The sequence below is a fragment of the Coffea arabica genome, chromosome 2c, assembly GCF_036785885.1.
Source record: "Coffea arabica cultivar ET-39 chromosome 2c, Coffea Arabica ET-39 HiFi, whole genome shotgun sequence".
Classification (NCBI taxonomy): Eukaryota; Viridiplantae; Streptophyta; class Magnoliopsida; order Gentianales; family Rubiaceae; genus Coffea; species Coffea arabica.
In genome coordinates, this window is record NC_092312.1 from 74,010,379 (window position 1) to 74,027,186 (window position 16,808).

Consider the following 16,808-nt stretch of genomic DNA (forward strand, 5'->3'; position numbering starts at 1 on the left):
TAAACTCAACAATAACTTTCATATACTTGAATACCAAAGAGGAAACGAAAAAAAAGGTAGATCAAAAAATAAATGTAATATACACATCTCAAGGGCTGCCTTCTCGTGCCTCAATTTAACAGAACTTCCAACTCAAAAAAATCTCCTCAACAGCCCTGTGGTACATCTAGTATCATGTCACACCCTGTTGTAGCTGTACTTATCCCACCTCTTAAACGTATATGATACACTCACAAAGACCACTGATGAATGCACAATGCTGGATCAGTTTCTGTCAGATGCATGGCCAAGTTAAGCCGTTGAACGGGACATTGTACAACGTAAAGCAAACTTTTCCCTGGTGTCCGGATAAATCCAGCAGTGCATAAAATCCATCTCATTCAAAATTTAATCAATGTACAAGATCTCAAAACTTTCATTTTATAAGAGGGCTGAGCCCATCACCTTCCCAACCCAGCTTGAGCATATGATCCACAACCTTCAAGCTTAACTGCATGGCGGGGAGAAAAAAAAAAGTTTAAACTAAGTAATCAAATGCACAACTGTATCTACAATGCCAAAACTACATCAGTTTCAACATCTAGCTGATAGTGTTATTTAAGTACTCAGGCACAGCCACGGAGGACAGTTGTCTGATGTTTACTTGTACAAAGAAAATGTAGAAAGATTTCTATACTATGACTAAAAGATCTTTTTTCCTCTCAGTGTTTGATGAATATGACTTCATGATCATCTCTAGTTTGTGTTTTTGTTTATGTATGTTCCAGTCATCTCTAATGTGTGTGTGTGAGTGTTCTGCTTTTGTTGGCATAACCTCTAGTGTGTGTTATTCAACTGTAAATTAGAAACCATAATTATACTTTCATGTTCAATAAAGGATGAATAAACCACATGATTAAAACTAACAACAAAATCGAAGGATTTGGTAGATCAACCCGCAAATACCAGAGGGTTGACTACAAACAGGTAGACCTGAGTTACTTATTAGAGGGTTGTGACCTGCACGCCCAATTGGGCTACAAAGTCTTTTAACTTTTCCAGTCAAAACTTGCGAGAAATCCAAACACGAGAACTATTATGACTTATTACAGTCAAGTACATTTTTCCCTGTGAGAATCAGTATTCATGACATTAAAGTTGAACCAAAAGAAATTCCATTGGGCATTTGATCAATGACCAGCAGGTTCCAATGGAAAACACAATCAGGTAGCAAAGAGAACAAAAAGATAAGTTTTGCTTGATGACAGCTTTCAAACTCATCATCTCACAAGGAGCAGAGCCTAGTTGAGAATTCACTGAATGCATTCATAAGCTCAATGAAAGTTAGCTATCAGTGAGACAATTATAATGGAAAGTACTAAAATCACGAAATGGAAAATACTAGCTAGTCTCATAGGACATGACCCAAACAAGTAAGCTGTTGACTGAGTTTGAAATCTTCTTTTCTCCATCAGCATAGGGATTTGCTACCGAGAAAGAACATTTCAGCCTTCCTAAACTGAGTGCCGAAGTTTAAGGTGGCATGTAATTAACAAATCTAATGAATTGAAAAGTAGGAATGCGTAAATTCCTTTCTTTTACCAACCCAGAAAAAAACAACCACATAAGATTCCAGGTCCGATAATTTTGTGCACAGAAAGTTTAAAAGCAAAATTTCATACTTCACATGGTTAGCAAGAGTAGATATGGTGTTTCTGCACAGATCAGAAAGGTAGGTTCAACAATCCAATTTGCTCAAATGAAATAATGCATGAACAAAATTCAGTCTAAAAACGAAGAGAAAGAATAACTAGCACAAAGAGAATATGAAGAATTCTTGTATGCTTACAGCGGGGTCAGTGAAAATTATCAACTGTTTATCAGCTGTGGACACAATAAGATATGTGTTTTCCTTGTTCAAAGCCATAGCCATAATGTCTTGCCCTTCTCCCAGTTTCATGTTGTGGAATACCTGCAAACAATATGAAAATGCTATGCTAGTACCAATAATGCAAGTTCTGAGTCTAGGAAAAGGTGCTTTTAACGTAAAGCATTGTAACATGGCATGTCCCCTAAAAAGTAGACGAAGATGTGCTATTGTCTGAGTACAGATTATGATTTGCTTCATAAATTTCAGTATATGCTTGCACTTGCAATCCACGACTCGAGGAAAATAAATGAATGGATGATACATCTACATTTTCTCACATGAAACTAAAAGATGGAGCAGTAATCGTGTTCATAATAGATATACTCTTACCTTTAACGAATGTAGATCGAAGAAGCAAATTGAAGGTAGTGGAATACTCAATCTGTTTTCTTCATTTGATCCAATATCAAAACTTTCACTTCCGGCTCTACTCTTCAAATTTGTGCTGCTGTCATAAACTCCATCACTATCCAGTGAAGGATTTAGACCAACCAAAGCAAAATGCCCATCGACAGAAACCTCCATGCAACTAATGCTCGAGGCAGAAGGAAGTTGCGATCTGGCAATAAAAGTTCCATTAAGAGAAAAGGTGCTTAGTGCATTAAGTTGTTTACTCCAAGCCAAAATTATCCCATCAGAAGAAAGACAGATTGCATGAGCCTCCACACCACGAAGCCTTCGGATCAAACGTCCTTTTTTAATCGAGTGAAGCAGCATATCCGACGATTTGGAGCATGAAGCAACAATTCCAAGATCAGAACTGACAGCACAGCACAATATTTCCCCAAGGTGGCCTCGCAGAACATGTATAGGACCCTCAATACGATGCCTCCTTTTTTCAGCTAAGGTGTTTGTAGTACTGCTGCTAGTGGAAGTTGGTGTGCTTGACGGAGTGGATGGCTCAACTGTGCCACCTGAGCGAGAAGTGGATGCACGATGCAGTCTCCAAAGGAGAACTGTTGCATCTCGAGATCCTGTCACCAGATAGCTGCTATCAGGAGACAAAGCCACGCAAGTTACAGGAGCACAATGTCCTCGAGCTATTTCCAAGGTTTTTGCTCCATCCACTGATATCAGCCTGACACTGTTATCCACATGGCCACCTAAACAAATTTCCAAAAAAATTGGAAGTTATCAAGTAAGCTACATAAAACAGAATAAAATCAATCGCTAGAAGCCAAGAAGAGTGGTTGAAACTGTATCCTGGAAGATCTATAAGTTGTGTAGAGAAAGAAGGGCCCTTGAAAGTTCTCCAAACTGCCCAATTAGAACCACTGTCCAAGCACGCTAAATAACACTAGTCCAGCTTTTCTTGTAGATCATGGTCAGACAGCATTAATAAAGCCCATAGCATGTGATCCAAGAAAAAATGCACCGGAATATCAGTACTATGGTGATGACTATTACAAGAAATGAGATATTATTTAAATCCAATAAGTAACACAACAAGCTCGTGACTGCATTTTGTAGATTCTGCATAAATCAAGAATTTCTGTGTCCCTTTCTCCCTCGGCACGATTACAATGCATTGAGAACTTCTATGAAATTCATTAAGGAAGTTCTGCTTAAATATTTTATTTTAGATTTAGTACTCCCTGAAAAGCCAAGTAAACATTTACAGTTTAAAAACTGAAAATCAGATCTGAAGAAAATGGTGAATAGAACTATTACTATATGACTACAGGATATATCATATTTGATGATATTTTATGTAATTGCCAACAGCACATTATCTTTTATACTAAAAAAGAAATTACTTCCCAAAATCACAATAATATACATCAATGTGCTTACCAGTGACAATCTCTTTGTCGCATGTGATGGCAACTATAGCTGAGCTACTAATACCAGAAGTTGAATAAGCCAGTGACTGGGGAAAATGCCAATCCTCAGGCCCAGAGCCAGTTGGCCCTTTAAACATGCGCATAAATGTTCCTCCAGCAGAACTAGCATTAGGCTTCCCATGTTGAAAAAGAAAAGGTGTCCCCTGACCATCAGGGGTATTTGGCTGCCATTTATGCTCCGCTATATGGGCAGCAGGGGCATGTAGATCAACAGTGATAACAGAATCTGAAGATGCTAACATGGCAGCAGCAGGAATATTGCAGCGTTCTGGATGAGGAACTGCATAAGGTTTAACTTCTTTGGGATTCCGGAAGATTGTCTGCTAGGAGGGAATCAACTGAATCATTAGCAAATCAAAACTTCCAAAAAGGGCATGGTGGTAAACACAGAGCAGCAGCCTAGTTATGGAAAAAGTGGTGACCTGTGACAAATACAAGATCACAAGGCATAATTCTCTAGGCCTCTTGAAAACTATTTTAGAACATCAATTCTTTAAAAGCTTTGGATAAAGTTTTAAATTAGACCACATAACACCCAATACTAAATAAGTAAGCCACTAGTCGAACAAAAAGGATGACAGCTACTCTTAAAGATTGGCAGCTGTGCAGGTCCTCTGGTCGTTTATTTTTTTTTTTTCCAATTTAGAGTAAAATAAATTGACATTTCCTAAACTCAGTTTGGTTCAGAAACTTCCCATACAGCTTTTGAAACTGCTTTGCTCTCCTCTCAAGTTTCATACCACTCTACTTTAACATCACAGAGTCAATGCACCACTATCCTTTTGTTCACTGAGATGAATACCTTTCCTGATGTTAAAATTTTCCTTATAAAAACAAAAGAGAGGGTCACAATAGATCATAGATCATCAATGATGTGACTTTTACATGCATAAATTATAAAAAACTTTCAGAAGTTCGGGAATTTGTTCTTGGTTATGTGCAAATCATTTCCACACATAATATCGGAAATCTTTTAGTTTTAAATAGCTCAAGGTCCACCTGATTATCAGAAAACTCTGTGGAGTAATTCACATTTACTCCTTATTTTATCGTATCTCAGTTTCTAGCAATTCCTAATACTTGAATGCACGCTCTTCATAGGAATGCATTGGTAGCTTCACATGCAATGAGCAAAAGATGCTTAAATTCTTTTAGCAACAGAGATGTTTAGACAGTATCATTGAACCTGTAGCTCTCACAACCAGATTAGCAATCAATGCATTTACCTAGAAGATATAGAGTTATTTCAAATCTTCAATACAAAAAGAACACTAAAGTCGTGGCTGTTGCAGGCAAAACAAATCCTCTGGGGTTTTTGGAGAACATAGATTGCTCTTAGCATTTCGCAACTAGTCTTGTACACCTATCAGGTATATTCAAATTTCAACTCTTTAATCTTATCAAATCCACAGGAAAACCAGCAGTTCACTCAATCTCCTTAATTGAAATCAAAATGAGATTATTAAGGGCTTGTTTGATAACTCTACTTAAATGCTGAAAATTAATTCATTCAGAACTTATTGAAATCAATCTCCCTAATTGAAATCAAAATGAGATTATTATGGGCATGTTTGATAAGTCTACTTAAATGCTGAAAATTAGTTCATTCAGAACTTATTGAATTCAGCATGTCTGATAACAGAAATGCCTTACCACTTAATGTATCAAGCACTGCTTAATTTCTTTACAAATTTTAAGTGAAAAATTTTCACTGAATTTTCTGAATTGACTACACATACTATAGCTCTCATACATATAACACATTTTCATACATGCTCTCACACAAAATACCCATTCTCATTCTGTTCACACATGCATGCAAATATACACTCTCCCATACAAATATGCACGCTTAATCACCAACTCTAAACTGTTTCATTATTTTCTCTCTCTCAAACACACACATTTTTCTTTCTCTCTAAATACACAAACAAAGGTAATTTTTAAAAGATAAAAACATAATATTTTTGCGACATTTCAATTCAGCACTACAATTCAGTTAGTTATTAAACAGAAATAACTTAATCAATTCAGCAACTTAATACTCTCAGCACTTAATTTTCAGACTTCAGAACTCAGATTTCAGACTCCAGTCTTATCAAACAGTAGTCTTCCATTATATAAAGATGGGAACCATCTAATAAAGTGGTTTATCAAGAATCTTGCAGCTGAATTGGAATAATCTTAATAATTAAAGTTTGTGCTGCCTAGATAGAAATAAGGGGAAAGAAAAAACTTTATTTTTGTTTGCAATGTGGTCCCTTAGATTACCTGTAAGTGAAGAACATCAGCTAGTGGAAACCTCTTCATGTGAGGGATAGTTAGAAGTTGTGATGGAGTTTGCCCAAAGTATGCAATCTGATCTTGTGTAGCACGTTGTTGTACCTGTTGAAGAAATATGGCAACATTAGGAACTTGCTTCACAGAATGAACCACCAAAACTTAAAATAATAAGTTAATGATGTCAGCATTGACTTACAGGGTCCAATATCTTGTCAATGTCCACAGTTCCCTCATAGGTGATGTAGAAGAATACATTGTTAGCCTGTATAGCTTCTTTTCCCCGTTGCTTATACCTGAATGGTGAAAAGTTTGTCCGAAGACCACATTGAGTATTATAATCCAGACATTGTTGCTTCCATTGATTGCAAGACAGTACATTTAAGGAGAAACAGAATAGGAAGATGAGCTTTCACAAATAAAGTAAACTTGCCCAAATATGAGATCAATCCATTCATGCAAGTGCGCTGAAACATGCTCACTCTCAAGAGCCATTCGGTGCTTTTGAATGAAGTCAACTGGATTTTTAGCCCAAGGAGGAAGCCTGACTGAGTCTGACAAAGAAAAGTAGTGAGAAAGGGATGGGGAAGTATATTGTTAATCATTCTGTCAGTCGTCCTACCATTACATCATAATGGAAAAGAAAATTTACCAAGCTTTTCTCCTAACTGTGTTGTGCCAAAGTCAATGGAGTTCTCATTAGTCAACACTTCAGGGAGGTAAAACAGCTCAGGAACCTGAAAGATGATATCCCGGTAATGTCTCAACTAAGCAAAACCAAACATGTGCCAGACAAGGACACATCATGGCCAAAGAAAAGCAAATAAATTACTCCACCCATAGATTCTTTACCAATTCCTTGACGTCACTCATGTCCTCGAGAACTCCGTTCCATGTTGCAACAATATCAGAAAACATTCTGTCTGCATGATCAAATTTCCCACCTTGTAGTTGAATAGAGAGGGTAGTGAAAGGCTCAAGTCGAACAAGATAATACAATACCTGTTAAAAGAGCCTCAAAAAACATATTAGACAACAACCATCATAAGCTCCAAAATCTGAGTGCCCATGTCAGTGAAAATGTAGAAATTTTGAAAAATATATAACAGTACAAAAAGGCAGAGACCATTTAGAAGTCAAAAGCTTAGTGGATAAAGAAAGCATAGGTATGAAAATTGCAGGTGGATCAAGCAATTCTTATGCAAGCATGCCACTTTTGAAGTCAGAGTCAGAAAGTGTGTTAAGCGTATCATGTTTGGCATTATATATGTGAAATTATGAAAAACAAACTGTAAAATTATTTAAGCAATCTGACTGGAGCCTAGGTCTGGCTCAAGGAATAATATATTTTTCATTAGTTTATTTTGCCAATTAAAAATGGCTTATTTAATCCACAATCAGCAGTTATAACCAAGTTACAACCGAATAACGAATAACAAGGAAGCCTACCGTCCCAGCACTTGAATAATGTGAACCATAGTGAAATTTTGGTATCACCGGATCATCAAAACTGGAGTACCTCTCTTGGAACTTCATTAAACGATCAGCATTTAATGCACCAATGGGCTGCAAGGATAGAAAATTATCAAATTTTGGTGGAAAGGCAACACTTTAAGTTGGAGCAAAAGTTGGAAAGCACTTCACCTTAGAAAGGTCACGATAAGAAGAAGGATTCGAGAGATCCAATGTGCTTGAACTGTAATCTGAAAGAATCCAAGGGAAAACTGGATACTGCACGATGGAGCATAACTTAGTAATTGAAATGAGATGACTTCTTTAGACAAACGTCAGAAAGCAAAATTTTCACCAATGGAAGAAGGAAGGATTTTACCTGTGTGATATCATTATAGCTGCGCCCAGCCAATGTGTTAAGCTGCATGAGATATTCAAAATTGCTGATCTGCAAAGGATACACCAATTAGCAGGTTCTCTGACAATTTAACAGGAAAAAAGAAAAAGAGACACGGTTTGTAGAGCCTAGTCAGATGAAGTGTTATTCAAGGGTCATTCTTCTGACAGACCTCCCACCTAGCCCAGCGTTCCATAAGTTGGGTTCTCTGCAGAAGTTGTTCAGGTCTCTGCAAAAGAAGAGGATTGTCTTAGTCCCTACCGTAAACAAGAATCAGGTGTTCTTTTATCGGCTAGTGCATGTGTCAACCGGCATGTATAGACATGTTTAAGAGTGCTCAAGCCCACATAACACAATCATGCCATAGCACAGGAAGAGCATATGTTGCATTGCCCAATGGGCAGGTTAGCGGCTGCAGAATCATCAGTACAACCAGGAATTTTTAGCTTGTCATCATACAAGAGGTGAGAAATAAATAAATAGATAAATACTGCAAGACAAGATAACCTGAGTTGCCAGGTAAATATTGTTCAAATGAGGCGGACGAGCTTGAACAATAGCTCGATAGGCATTTCGTCTTCCATCTGTGCTCTGAAACAAATGAACCAATTTAGAGACCAATTAGCTGGAAACAGTCTGTAAGGGGTTCAAGTATTGAAGCAAACATGTTCTCAAAAGTAGTACCCCAAAGTCAAAGAAGAAGTTTGAACGATCAACCATAAATATCTCCAATGCACTTCTTCTCAAGAGATATCTGAATAGGAGTAAGATCACAAGTGAGATCTCTACATTGTAAATGGTGCTTATATCCACTTTCTAAACAAATTTTGCAAGAGAGAAATAAAAGAAATAAGGAAATCGAAAACATGATAAAAAGAGTGTCACCATCAAATTGTGAGAGAGAGAGAGAGAGAACAAGGAAGAAGATGATAATGAACCACTTATTTGATAAGAACAATGGGGAAAGAAAAATGCATCAAAGTGTAACTACTTTAACAAGATAAAGCTACGTGTGTGTGTGTGTGTGAGAGAGAGAGAGAGAGAACAGGAGGAGGAAATGAATACAAGATAGCAAAATACTAATTAGAGATGAAAGAAAATAGCTATGTGAACAGTGTCATCGAGGAATGGCATCCCAACAAATTATGATATGCACCACACATATCAGAAAAGACATAAAAGAGAAAGAAAAAGAGCACAACACGTTAAAATCATTTTAGATGCTCTACTAGAAATCTGCGACTAATATATTGCGATATTGACAGGGCTAGAGGAAAGCAATAGAGGCAAATGGCCATGGTCCAGCTGCAGCATATATAGGGTAAAACATGAAATAAAATTATAGACATCTTACCTTCTACTATATATTTGATGAAGAGAAGATATTAACCAGCTTCGATCCTTTTCTTCAATTTTTGTTTCATTTCTGCAGTCCAACCCATCCCCAGAAGTATTACTCTCACTGCTATCAACAATAAAATTGATTCTTCTTGTTGTTATCTGAAAAAGAGCATGAATTCATCAATTAGCACAATTAATATGAGATAATCCTCATATGCATGCATCCAAACCCTGAAATCCAACCTCAAAGTGCTCCATCCTAGAGTAATGTGCATAGGTTGACTATACCATGCATTACAATTCTTTACCTTCTCTAAGCATCGTAATTGCCTATGTAATAGGCCTAAAATAACATACCCACAAATGGTATGTCTTATGAATTTGAGAAATATCGATGGAATTTTTTACATCAAGGTTGGACAGATCAGAATAAAGATAAAATATATTGTATTTCTTGGTCTGTCATACAAGTGTAACATAGATATGGCAGATCAAATGGAGAAAAGGAATCCATTAACAGTAGTATCATTTAGGAAAAATCACTTCCCTTGTCTTGTCCTACATTGCTCAAAAATTCTGCTTAGTACATTGTCCTAAATACCAAAAGTGAAGTGAAATGGGATGACCATATAGGAACCTTTTAAGATTCCAAGAGATATATTTCTAGGCATCAAAACATTACTATCTTTAGCTCTACATGTGCAAATCTAAATATATATTCTCTAATTACCTCAACCATATACACCAAGCTCACATACACATTGTAGCAAACTATGATGTGAGTAGAAACAACATACATTCCTAGTTGCCATATGCTGCTATTAAAGATAAAGATATGTTGAACTTACTTGAAAAGTCCCTCTTAGTATTTTTAGTGGCCGAACCATTGATGAAGGAAGTTCAAGGACAATTCTTTCATCATGTTCACTTGGAACATAACCTGGGGCAACTACAGCTGGATTTTGTGCCAAATCTTGGTTGTTTGTAACAGGGGCATCTCTTGACTCCATAGATGTCCTCAGGGGCTGGTCTGCAGTTTCAGTTATCCTTGACTGAATGTCACCATTCAGGTTTGTGTCTGTTGACTGACCCCCAGGATTGGCACTGTCCTCTTGGTCATCATCTGCATTCAATACCTCAATTGAGATAGCCTCTGCAGCCAACATAGAGGCCTTAGATGGAGTTACAACACTATCTTTATCTTGCTTCAGCTCTGACGGTTCTTCATAATTTGCAGCAGCACCAAAATGATCCGATCCATGGTAATTTCTTCTCAAGTATCTCCTCATCCTTGAAGAACTTTCCGTAAAATCCAGCTTCCAGAAGATCTGAAAGTCAATAGTATTAGTTACATATCTGAGGTAAAAATTGAATCAGATGAATGAAACTTTAAGTCCAGTCACATACACGTTGCGGATTGCACAAACGATTACCAAAAGGCCCAAAGAGGCATTCCATCTCTATCAAATAGTGAATCAATTTCCGCCATTCCCGAATTCCAGTGCATAGACGATGGCGAGAAATTACCTCAACTTGCATGCGTCTATCAACCTGAAAAACACAAGAAGAAATAGTAAACACATATACATTTCTTTCGTTAAAGAAAGCCGACAAAAAAAAAGAAAAAAAGAAAAAGGAAGCAGCAGGTAAAGGTACACAATTTAAACCTCCAATCTTTGCATGTTTCTAGCTAATGCTAAACTTCCAACAAGGACAGCAATAAATTTATATGATAGGGCATTAAAATCTTTGCCATAAACTGCTTTTGTATCAACTGACTGCAAGCATTCCATCCAGGCAGTCCCCATGGCATCAGAAACATTCCATCGCTTTACACGCCCCATATCACTCTTATTCCGACGCTGTGCAGAGGTAGCCATTGCCACAGCACTGAGACCTCTTCCAGAACCAATTTTTGCATTGCGTTCAAGATCTCTTGCAGCAGCCAATGCAGCGGCCTTTGCTGCAGCCTTGTCCTTTGGTGCGGCAGGCGATTTACTAGGTGCCTCCAGAGGCTTCTGAAAGCTCGAAAAAGTATGAAGCCTAGTTGTTTTACGCTCGAGCAATGACGAATCACGCCTGAGATGACTAGTTGTTGCAGATACAGTTGTTTCCCCACCAGCAGCTCCAGCAGCAATCATCGCCAAACCCATAGCAGCAGGTGGTGATGCAAAAGCAGCAGCCCAGCTAGGAGAGATCATGGCAAGAGCAGCCTAGATAATATGAAGGTGTTACGATTGTTGGAATCACAGATAAGTAAATAATCATATAACAAATTACTAGGAAAGATAAAGTCTATGACAAAGAAGAATTGCATATTACATGATTATGCATTAGCAAAGAATTTAAGATATCTCCTTTTATGTCGGGAAAGAGAAGACTAAATTCAAAGATACTAACTACTAATATGTTCAAAGCAACTACCAGAATTCTTGATTAAATGAGATAGATAGAAAGATAGATAGATAGATAGACAGAAAGAGAGAGAGCACATCTTTTGCTGAACAAAACAGAAGCAGCTGTCATTGGCAACAATTATTGGGGTGAAAATTATTCAACATTGTTGAAAATATACTGAACTACATTGTCTTCCTACTTTTCTGGGCCAAGGAGAGGAGGAAGGGAAGACTGAAGTGACAAATTTGTGGTTGTTAGGAGGAAGGCTTTGCCAACCAACAAGATGTCCCTTTGTGGTAACAAACTACAAAAAGCATGTCTTTCAGAAAAGGAAGCAGATGGATGAAACTTGGTTCAGAAACCGAAAAATGATTCAAAAAAGCTTTTCTTCCAACTTGCTATGTGTCCATTGAAATATGACTGACTTCCCAGTAACTCTTCTATGTGTTGTAAATAACCATGATAAGTGACAAAAGTGCAAAACAACCAACTCCCTCCAGCCATCGCCTCTTATTTATTTAGTTATTTATTTTATATAATTTTCTGCTGGGAAGATAACTTCTACACAATATTTATGAAAAGGATCAATTACTCCTGATATGGACACATTCTCCTTCGCTGTACATTTTGCAAAGCTGATTATGGAACATGATTGTAAAGAAAAATCAGAACCAGCTAAAGCTACTATTGGGTAGATTCAGATTATAGCTTTTGTGGCTATAAAAATCTAACACCCAAATGCAAAAGTCAAAGAAAATATTTAAAAAAAACTATTTTTCCATAATCAGAATCTAAAATCAAGTTAAATAATCACATGAGAACAGCAGGAATAATAACTTGCAGCCTATAAAACTCCAAAGTAGGAAATGTTATAGCATTTCAACAAATATAGCAGCCACCATAATGTAAAATGGATTAGAAATTGTTACTACCAGAAGCCTACTGAATTGATTTCAACTGTAAAAGAAGAGGAAGCGCTCTTCAAGGGCAGAGGGTAAAAAATGTTATGATGCAATTAGGTCTAGACCCAAATTACGTCAAAATAGAATTTTCCAATTGAAATTAGGATATAGCAGAGGTTAGTTCAGCTACCTCGATAGGCAAAGCATCTGCAGCCAATGCACGGTCTTCTAGAACAAGAGGATTCAAACCATCAGCAGTAGCAAGTTCATAAATTCCGGCCAAAAGGGGTCGCCACCTCCTTAAAAGAGCAACAAATGGTGGCAATATTGTCTCCAGATACTGCTTACGCAGAGGAATTCTATCCCTGCTGACAGCATGCCACACCTGCAATAGACATGCAATTTTCACCAAAAAACAACAAAGTGAACCAAATGCTTGTGTTCTCATAAAGAAGCAATGACAGTTGAACCCACGCACCCCAAGATGACATCAAGTCAATTCAAACAAAAGCAGCTAACTATATTGCAGGGCTGACCTCAGAATACAGAATACATGCTGCAACCAACACTCTCTGCCTCTTGGACTCAGAAACTGGCATGTTGAGGACAGGTGAGAGCACACTGTACATATTGAGTGACAATCAGTTTGACACCATAGATTTGGTGAAAAGAAAAAATTGGCAAGTCACAGGCAAGAAAGCTGAACAAAATGTCCTGCTAATAACTAAATCATCAAATTCATGTCATTAAATAAACAGTAATTAAATAAATAATTAAAACAAATCAAAAAGCCTAATTAAGCAATTGAACACAATGCTGCACAAGTTTCCCAGTACAGTGTTCAGATTTAAAGCTTCCAACTAAGCAACCACTCCCATACTTCTGTCACAATCAAGTTTAAAGGACAATTTATAAAAAGTCTATGAGTTGAAGGTGTTACGCATCTTATTACGTCCTTTATCACAGCCAAGTTAGTGAAAATATACAGTCACCAGATTCTGTAACCGAAATTGGAGGCAATAGTGCAACACCAAAATTTGGCTAGCAGGAGACCTTTTACTTATGTTTCCTCAAATATCAAAGAATACAAATGCTTCAAGAAGCCTTTTATTTCCCCAGTGTACACATTTTGGGACTAATGGTCTACATTCTGAAGGAAGGATAAGAAAGGAATAAAAAGATTAAGAGATGCAAGTCACTCATATGATTCCTCACACAGACTCCCCCACTCCCCCCTCCCCCCCCCCCCAAAAAAAAAAAACAACAGCAGCAGCAACAAGAAGAAAAGGTCTACATTGCCATAGTGATTTGAGATATGAAAGACATGGAGCCAGTGGGAGTTGGAAAGTGGAAAAAGACGGTTCGAAGGTTATACTCTAAAGCCAATCCCATTCCATACTGTGGCACCAGCAGGAAGATTATAGAGCACAGAGAAGTTGAAAGATTCCTGCTTTCTACAAGGGTTACTAAATTCATTGGTCAAAATTTGATGCAAACAAAAGACAGCCCCATTTGCAATTTGTATACTTCTAAAAACTGAACTAAACAAGAAAAACAAAATTCAATTCCGACAAGTCATAGAATGCTGAGACAAAACGTACAGGTGGATTCACTCGTAGACAAGAAAAAAAAGAAATGATGCTGAAAACTTGCAGAATATGATCTTCCACCTTTTCCCCTTAATCTATTAATTACTTTTCAAGCTACCTCATGATCTCCAGTAATACTCATCATTTAGTTACATTAGACTGATGGTGGTGGATTGTACGGTCCAGACTGTAGATGGAATTATGTGTAAAAGGAAGTGCTTTTAGCTTCAGCAACAAGTGTGCATATTGATTTACATATCTAATAATGCAACTTTCAGCCTACAGATTAAAAAGCCTGACACTGAAATTTGCAAGTTAAAGGTTTCAAGGCTACTGTGACTGGTACATGAAGGGCAGGTGAAAATAAGCCAGAAGTAGCAGAAAGCCATTGATCACCAAGAAATAGGAAAAGCAAACATTTTAGAAAGACTGTAGCTACAAATTTTCACAAAGTAAAGGAAACATGATTAACAAATAATAAGTACATACCAACATCAACTAGAAACAAGAACGGAAAGAACTGGTAGAATAAAAACAGGACCAGCATAGCAAATACCTCCACAACAATGAGGATCGCGGTTTTCTTGATGACATTCGAGCATTGACGTCAAAAGATGCAATATTACTTGTTTGTCGACGTGAAACTTCTGATGAGCCATCCTCCACATCTACGAGCATGCTGTCCTTACCATCATCATCTTCCCTCAACGAAACAAGCACCATTCGAAGCATGCACAAGAAGGGTTGATCACTGTCTAGTAACTGGTAAAGCAGAGCCATGCCCCCCATTCCAGTACCAGAACCTCCTCCAATACCTAGGCCTCCACCAAGTCCAGACTCATCTAATAACAAAGCTTGAAGCATGAAAACAGACTTTTTTATCAGAGGCAGTTCAATCCAATTGCCATTTGCATCTTTCTCCAGCGCTGATTTCCAAGCTTCCCTGCCACTGCCACCACCACCAAAGGCTGATGCATTGGAAGGTTGGCCAACGCCATACCACAATCTACTCCTGTACTTCCATCCTTCAGTTAAATCCATGACACAGCTTCCATAGGACACAAAAGCACAGGCAACTGATTCATAAGGTTCAGCAGCTGCAGCAGCAGTAAGTCGTTCCATAACAGCTGCAGAAAGTTGTCCGTTGGCATCAGCCATAGAAGCAAGAACCTAAGTTGAAAGGAAGAAAAAATGCATTTAACTTTTGAAAAGAAAAAAAAATGTTCGGCAAATCACTGGAACAAATGCTAAACTAGAAATTTGAGTCTCAAGCTATAAAGGCCACTCAATAATGGATAATTTTCTGTGTAAACCTGTAGTGCAGCATATAATGTCTGACCCATAAAAGATTAGCAAGACAATCACTAGAGGACAGCAATATTCATAACGGCATATGAAATAAACTCATCCTATCATTTGTGCTCACGAGGAACAAGTCTCAGAATTTAAAACAGAAAACCACTATGTTGCAGCTTTAAAGTTTGACAGCAGGCAAAAGCACCCCAAAAAAAAAAAAAAAAAACCACATAGTTTCTCTAAACACATAGTAAGCATTAAGCATGAATAGCCACATAGCTCATACATACATCTAAAGGCAGTCCTGCAGAATCACCAGATGATGATTTACGTTCAGCCAGAGTTTCTAGAGGTTCTCCAACTATAGTTGAAGAGTGACCCACAGGCAAAACAGTTGAGAGAGGAGAAGGAGAGACAGCAGGGAAGCGTGAAGTCGTATAGATTTTGCTTTGCAAACGCAAATGATCTTCAACAAGCATTAAGATCACAATAGCATTCTCCACCAAAGCCACTGAAACTTGCGCAGCATTTTCAGCTTCCAACTTTGCTAACTTGGGTGCTAGCCCCTCAGCTGCCACACCAGCAGAAGCCGCAGCAATAACTTGAGTCTGCTACAAATGAAAAGCTTAGAACATGCTCAAGTACCTCAACTTCACTACTAAGTCTCTGAAGTTAAGAAAGCAAGTTGGCAGCAAGACAATACTAAAAAGACATGCCAGCAAAATTTACACTATCTGCTATGCCTAATAGGCTAAACAATGAAATAGGATAAGACAAAAAAAAGATAGAAAAATGGCATAAAGGTAACAAAGGTGAAAATATCATGATCTAACATATTTGAAACAGAAAAAGACAAAGGAAAAATGAAGAGAAATGAACAAATATCACACAATCATTGTGTGCCACACCTGCCTCCTACCCCACAGGAGAGAGAGAGACTTTCAAATCATGACACTAATAAGAAAAATGAAAAGTTTCAATAAATTACATCTCAAATGGTAATTAAAATTAAAAACTGTCCATTTGCAACTATATTCACCAATCATTTTCTTCATCTCCAATTAATGTATGTGTTAAAATTATCTCTAATTATTATATTCTTATGTGTGATAATTAAAGCTAACTATATTTTATATGCATATTGGTTTAGAAAAAAAAATCACAATTAATAAGAAGGCAAAAGGTTGTAATCAGTTACAGAGAAAACAAAAGGTTAAATTGATGATTAAATTCACTATATTATGTCATATTGACTAAGAAAACTACCAAAAAAATTGTCGATAATTATAACAAATATAACAGAAAAGGTTTATTACTACTGAAATTGATAAAAATTTGTTGTATCCAAATCATAGTGTTTTAGTATGTATTTTGCTCAGGTTTTGTTGTATACACTCGTTT

At 37.3% G+C, this 16,808-nt stretch overlaps 1 protein-coding gene across 1 annotated transcript in view; it reads right to left on the minus strand.

Annotated features, from left to right (window-relative positions):
- Positions 1-16,808, minus strand: part of LOC113733071 (BEACH domain-containing protein C2) — a 33,563-nt gene continuing 16,755 nt past the window's right edge. The window contains exons 10-32 of the mRNA XM_072076448.1: positions 15,698-16,015; positions 14,668-15,281; positions 13,059-13,143; positions 12,713-12,907; positions 10,891-11,436; positions 10,631-10,774; positions 10,072-10,551; positions 9,237-9,382; positions 8,567-8,636; positions 8,390-8,473; positions 8,055-8,111; positions 7,865-7,933; positions 7,678-7,764; positions 7,483-7,599; positions 6,886-7,035; positions 6,686-6,770; positions 6,467-6,587; positions 6,233-6,329; positions 6,025-6,138; positions 3,704-4,073; positions 2,240-3,012; positions 1,829-1,951; positions 1-490 (exon numbers count right to left, since the gene is read on the minus strand). Coding sequence (XP_071932549.1) covers positions 416-490; positions 1,829-1,951; positions 2,240-3,012; positions 3,704-4,073; positions 6,025-6,138; positions 6,233-6,329; positions 6,467-6,587; positions 6,686-6,770; positions 6,886-7,035; positions 7,483-7,599; positions 7,678-7,764; positions 7,865-7,933; positions 8,055-8,111; positions 8,390-8,473; positions 8,567-8,636; positions 9,237-9,382; positions 10,072-10,551; positions 10,631-10,774; positions 10,891-11,436; positions 12,713-12,907; positions 13,059-13,143; positions 14,668-15,281; positions 15,698-16,015 — 4,920 coding nt within the window. The 3' untranslated portion in view covers positions 1-415. The remainder of the gene's footprint in view (positions 491-1,828; positions 1,952-2,239; positions 3,013-3,703; positions 4,074-6,024; positions 6,139-6,232; positions 6,330-6,466; positions 6,588-6,685; positions 6,771-6,885; positions 7,036-7,482; positions 7,600-7,677; positions 7,765-7,864; positions 7,934-8,054; positions 8,112-8,389; positions 8,474-8,566; positions 8,637-9,236; positions 9,383-10,071; positions 10,552-10,630; positions 10,775-10,890; positions 11,437-12,712; positions 12,908-13,058; positions 13,144-14,667; positions 15,282-15,697; positions 16,016-16,808) is intronic.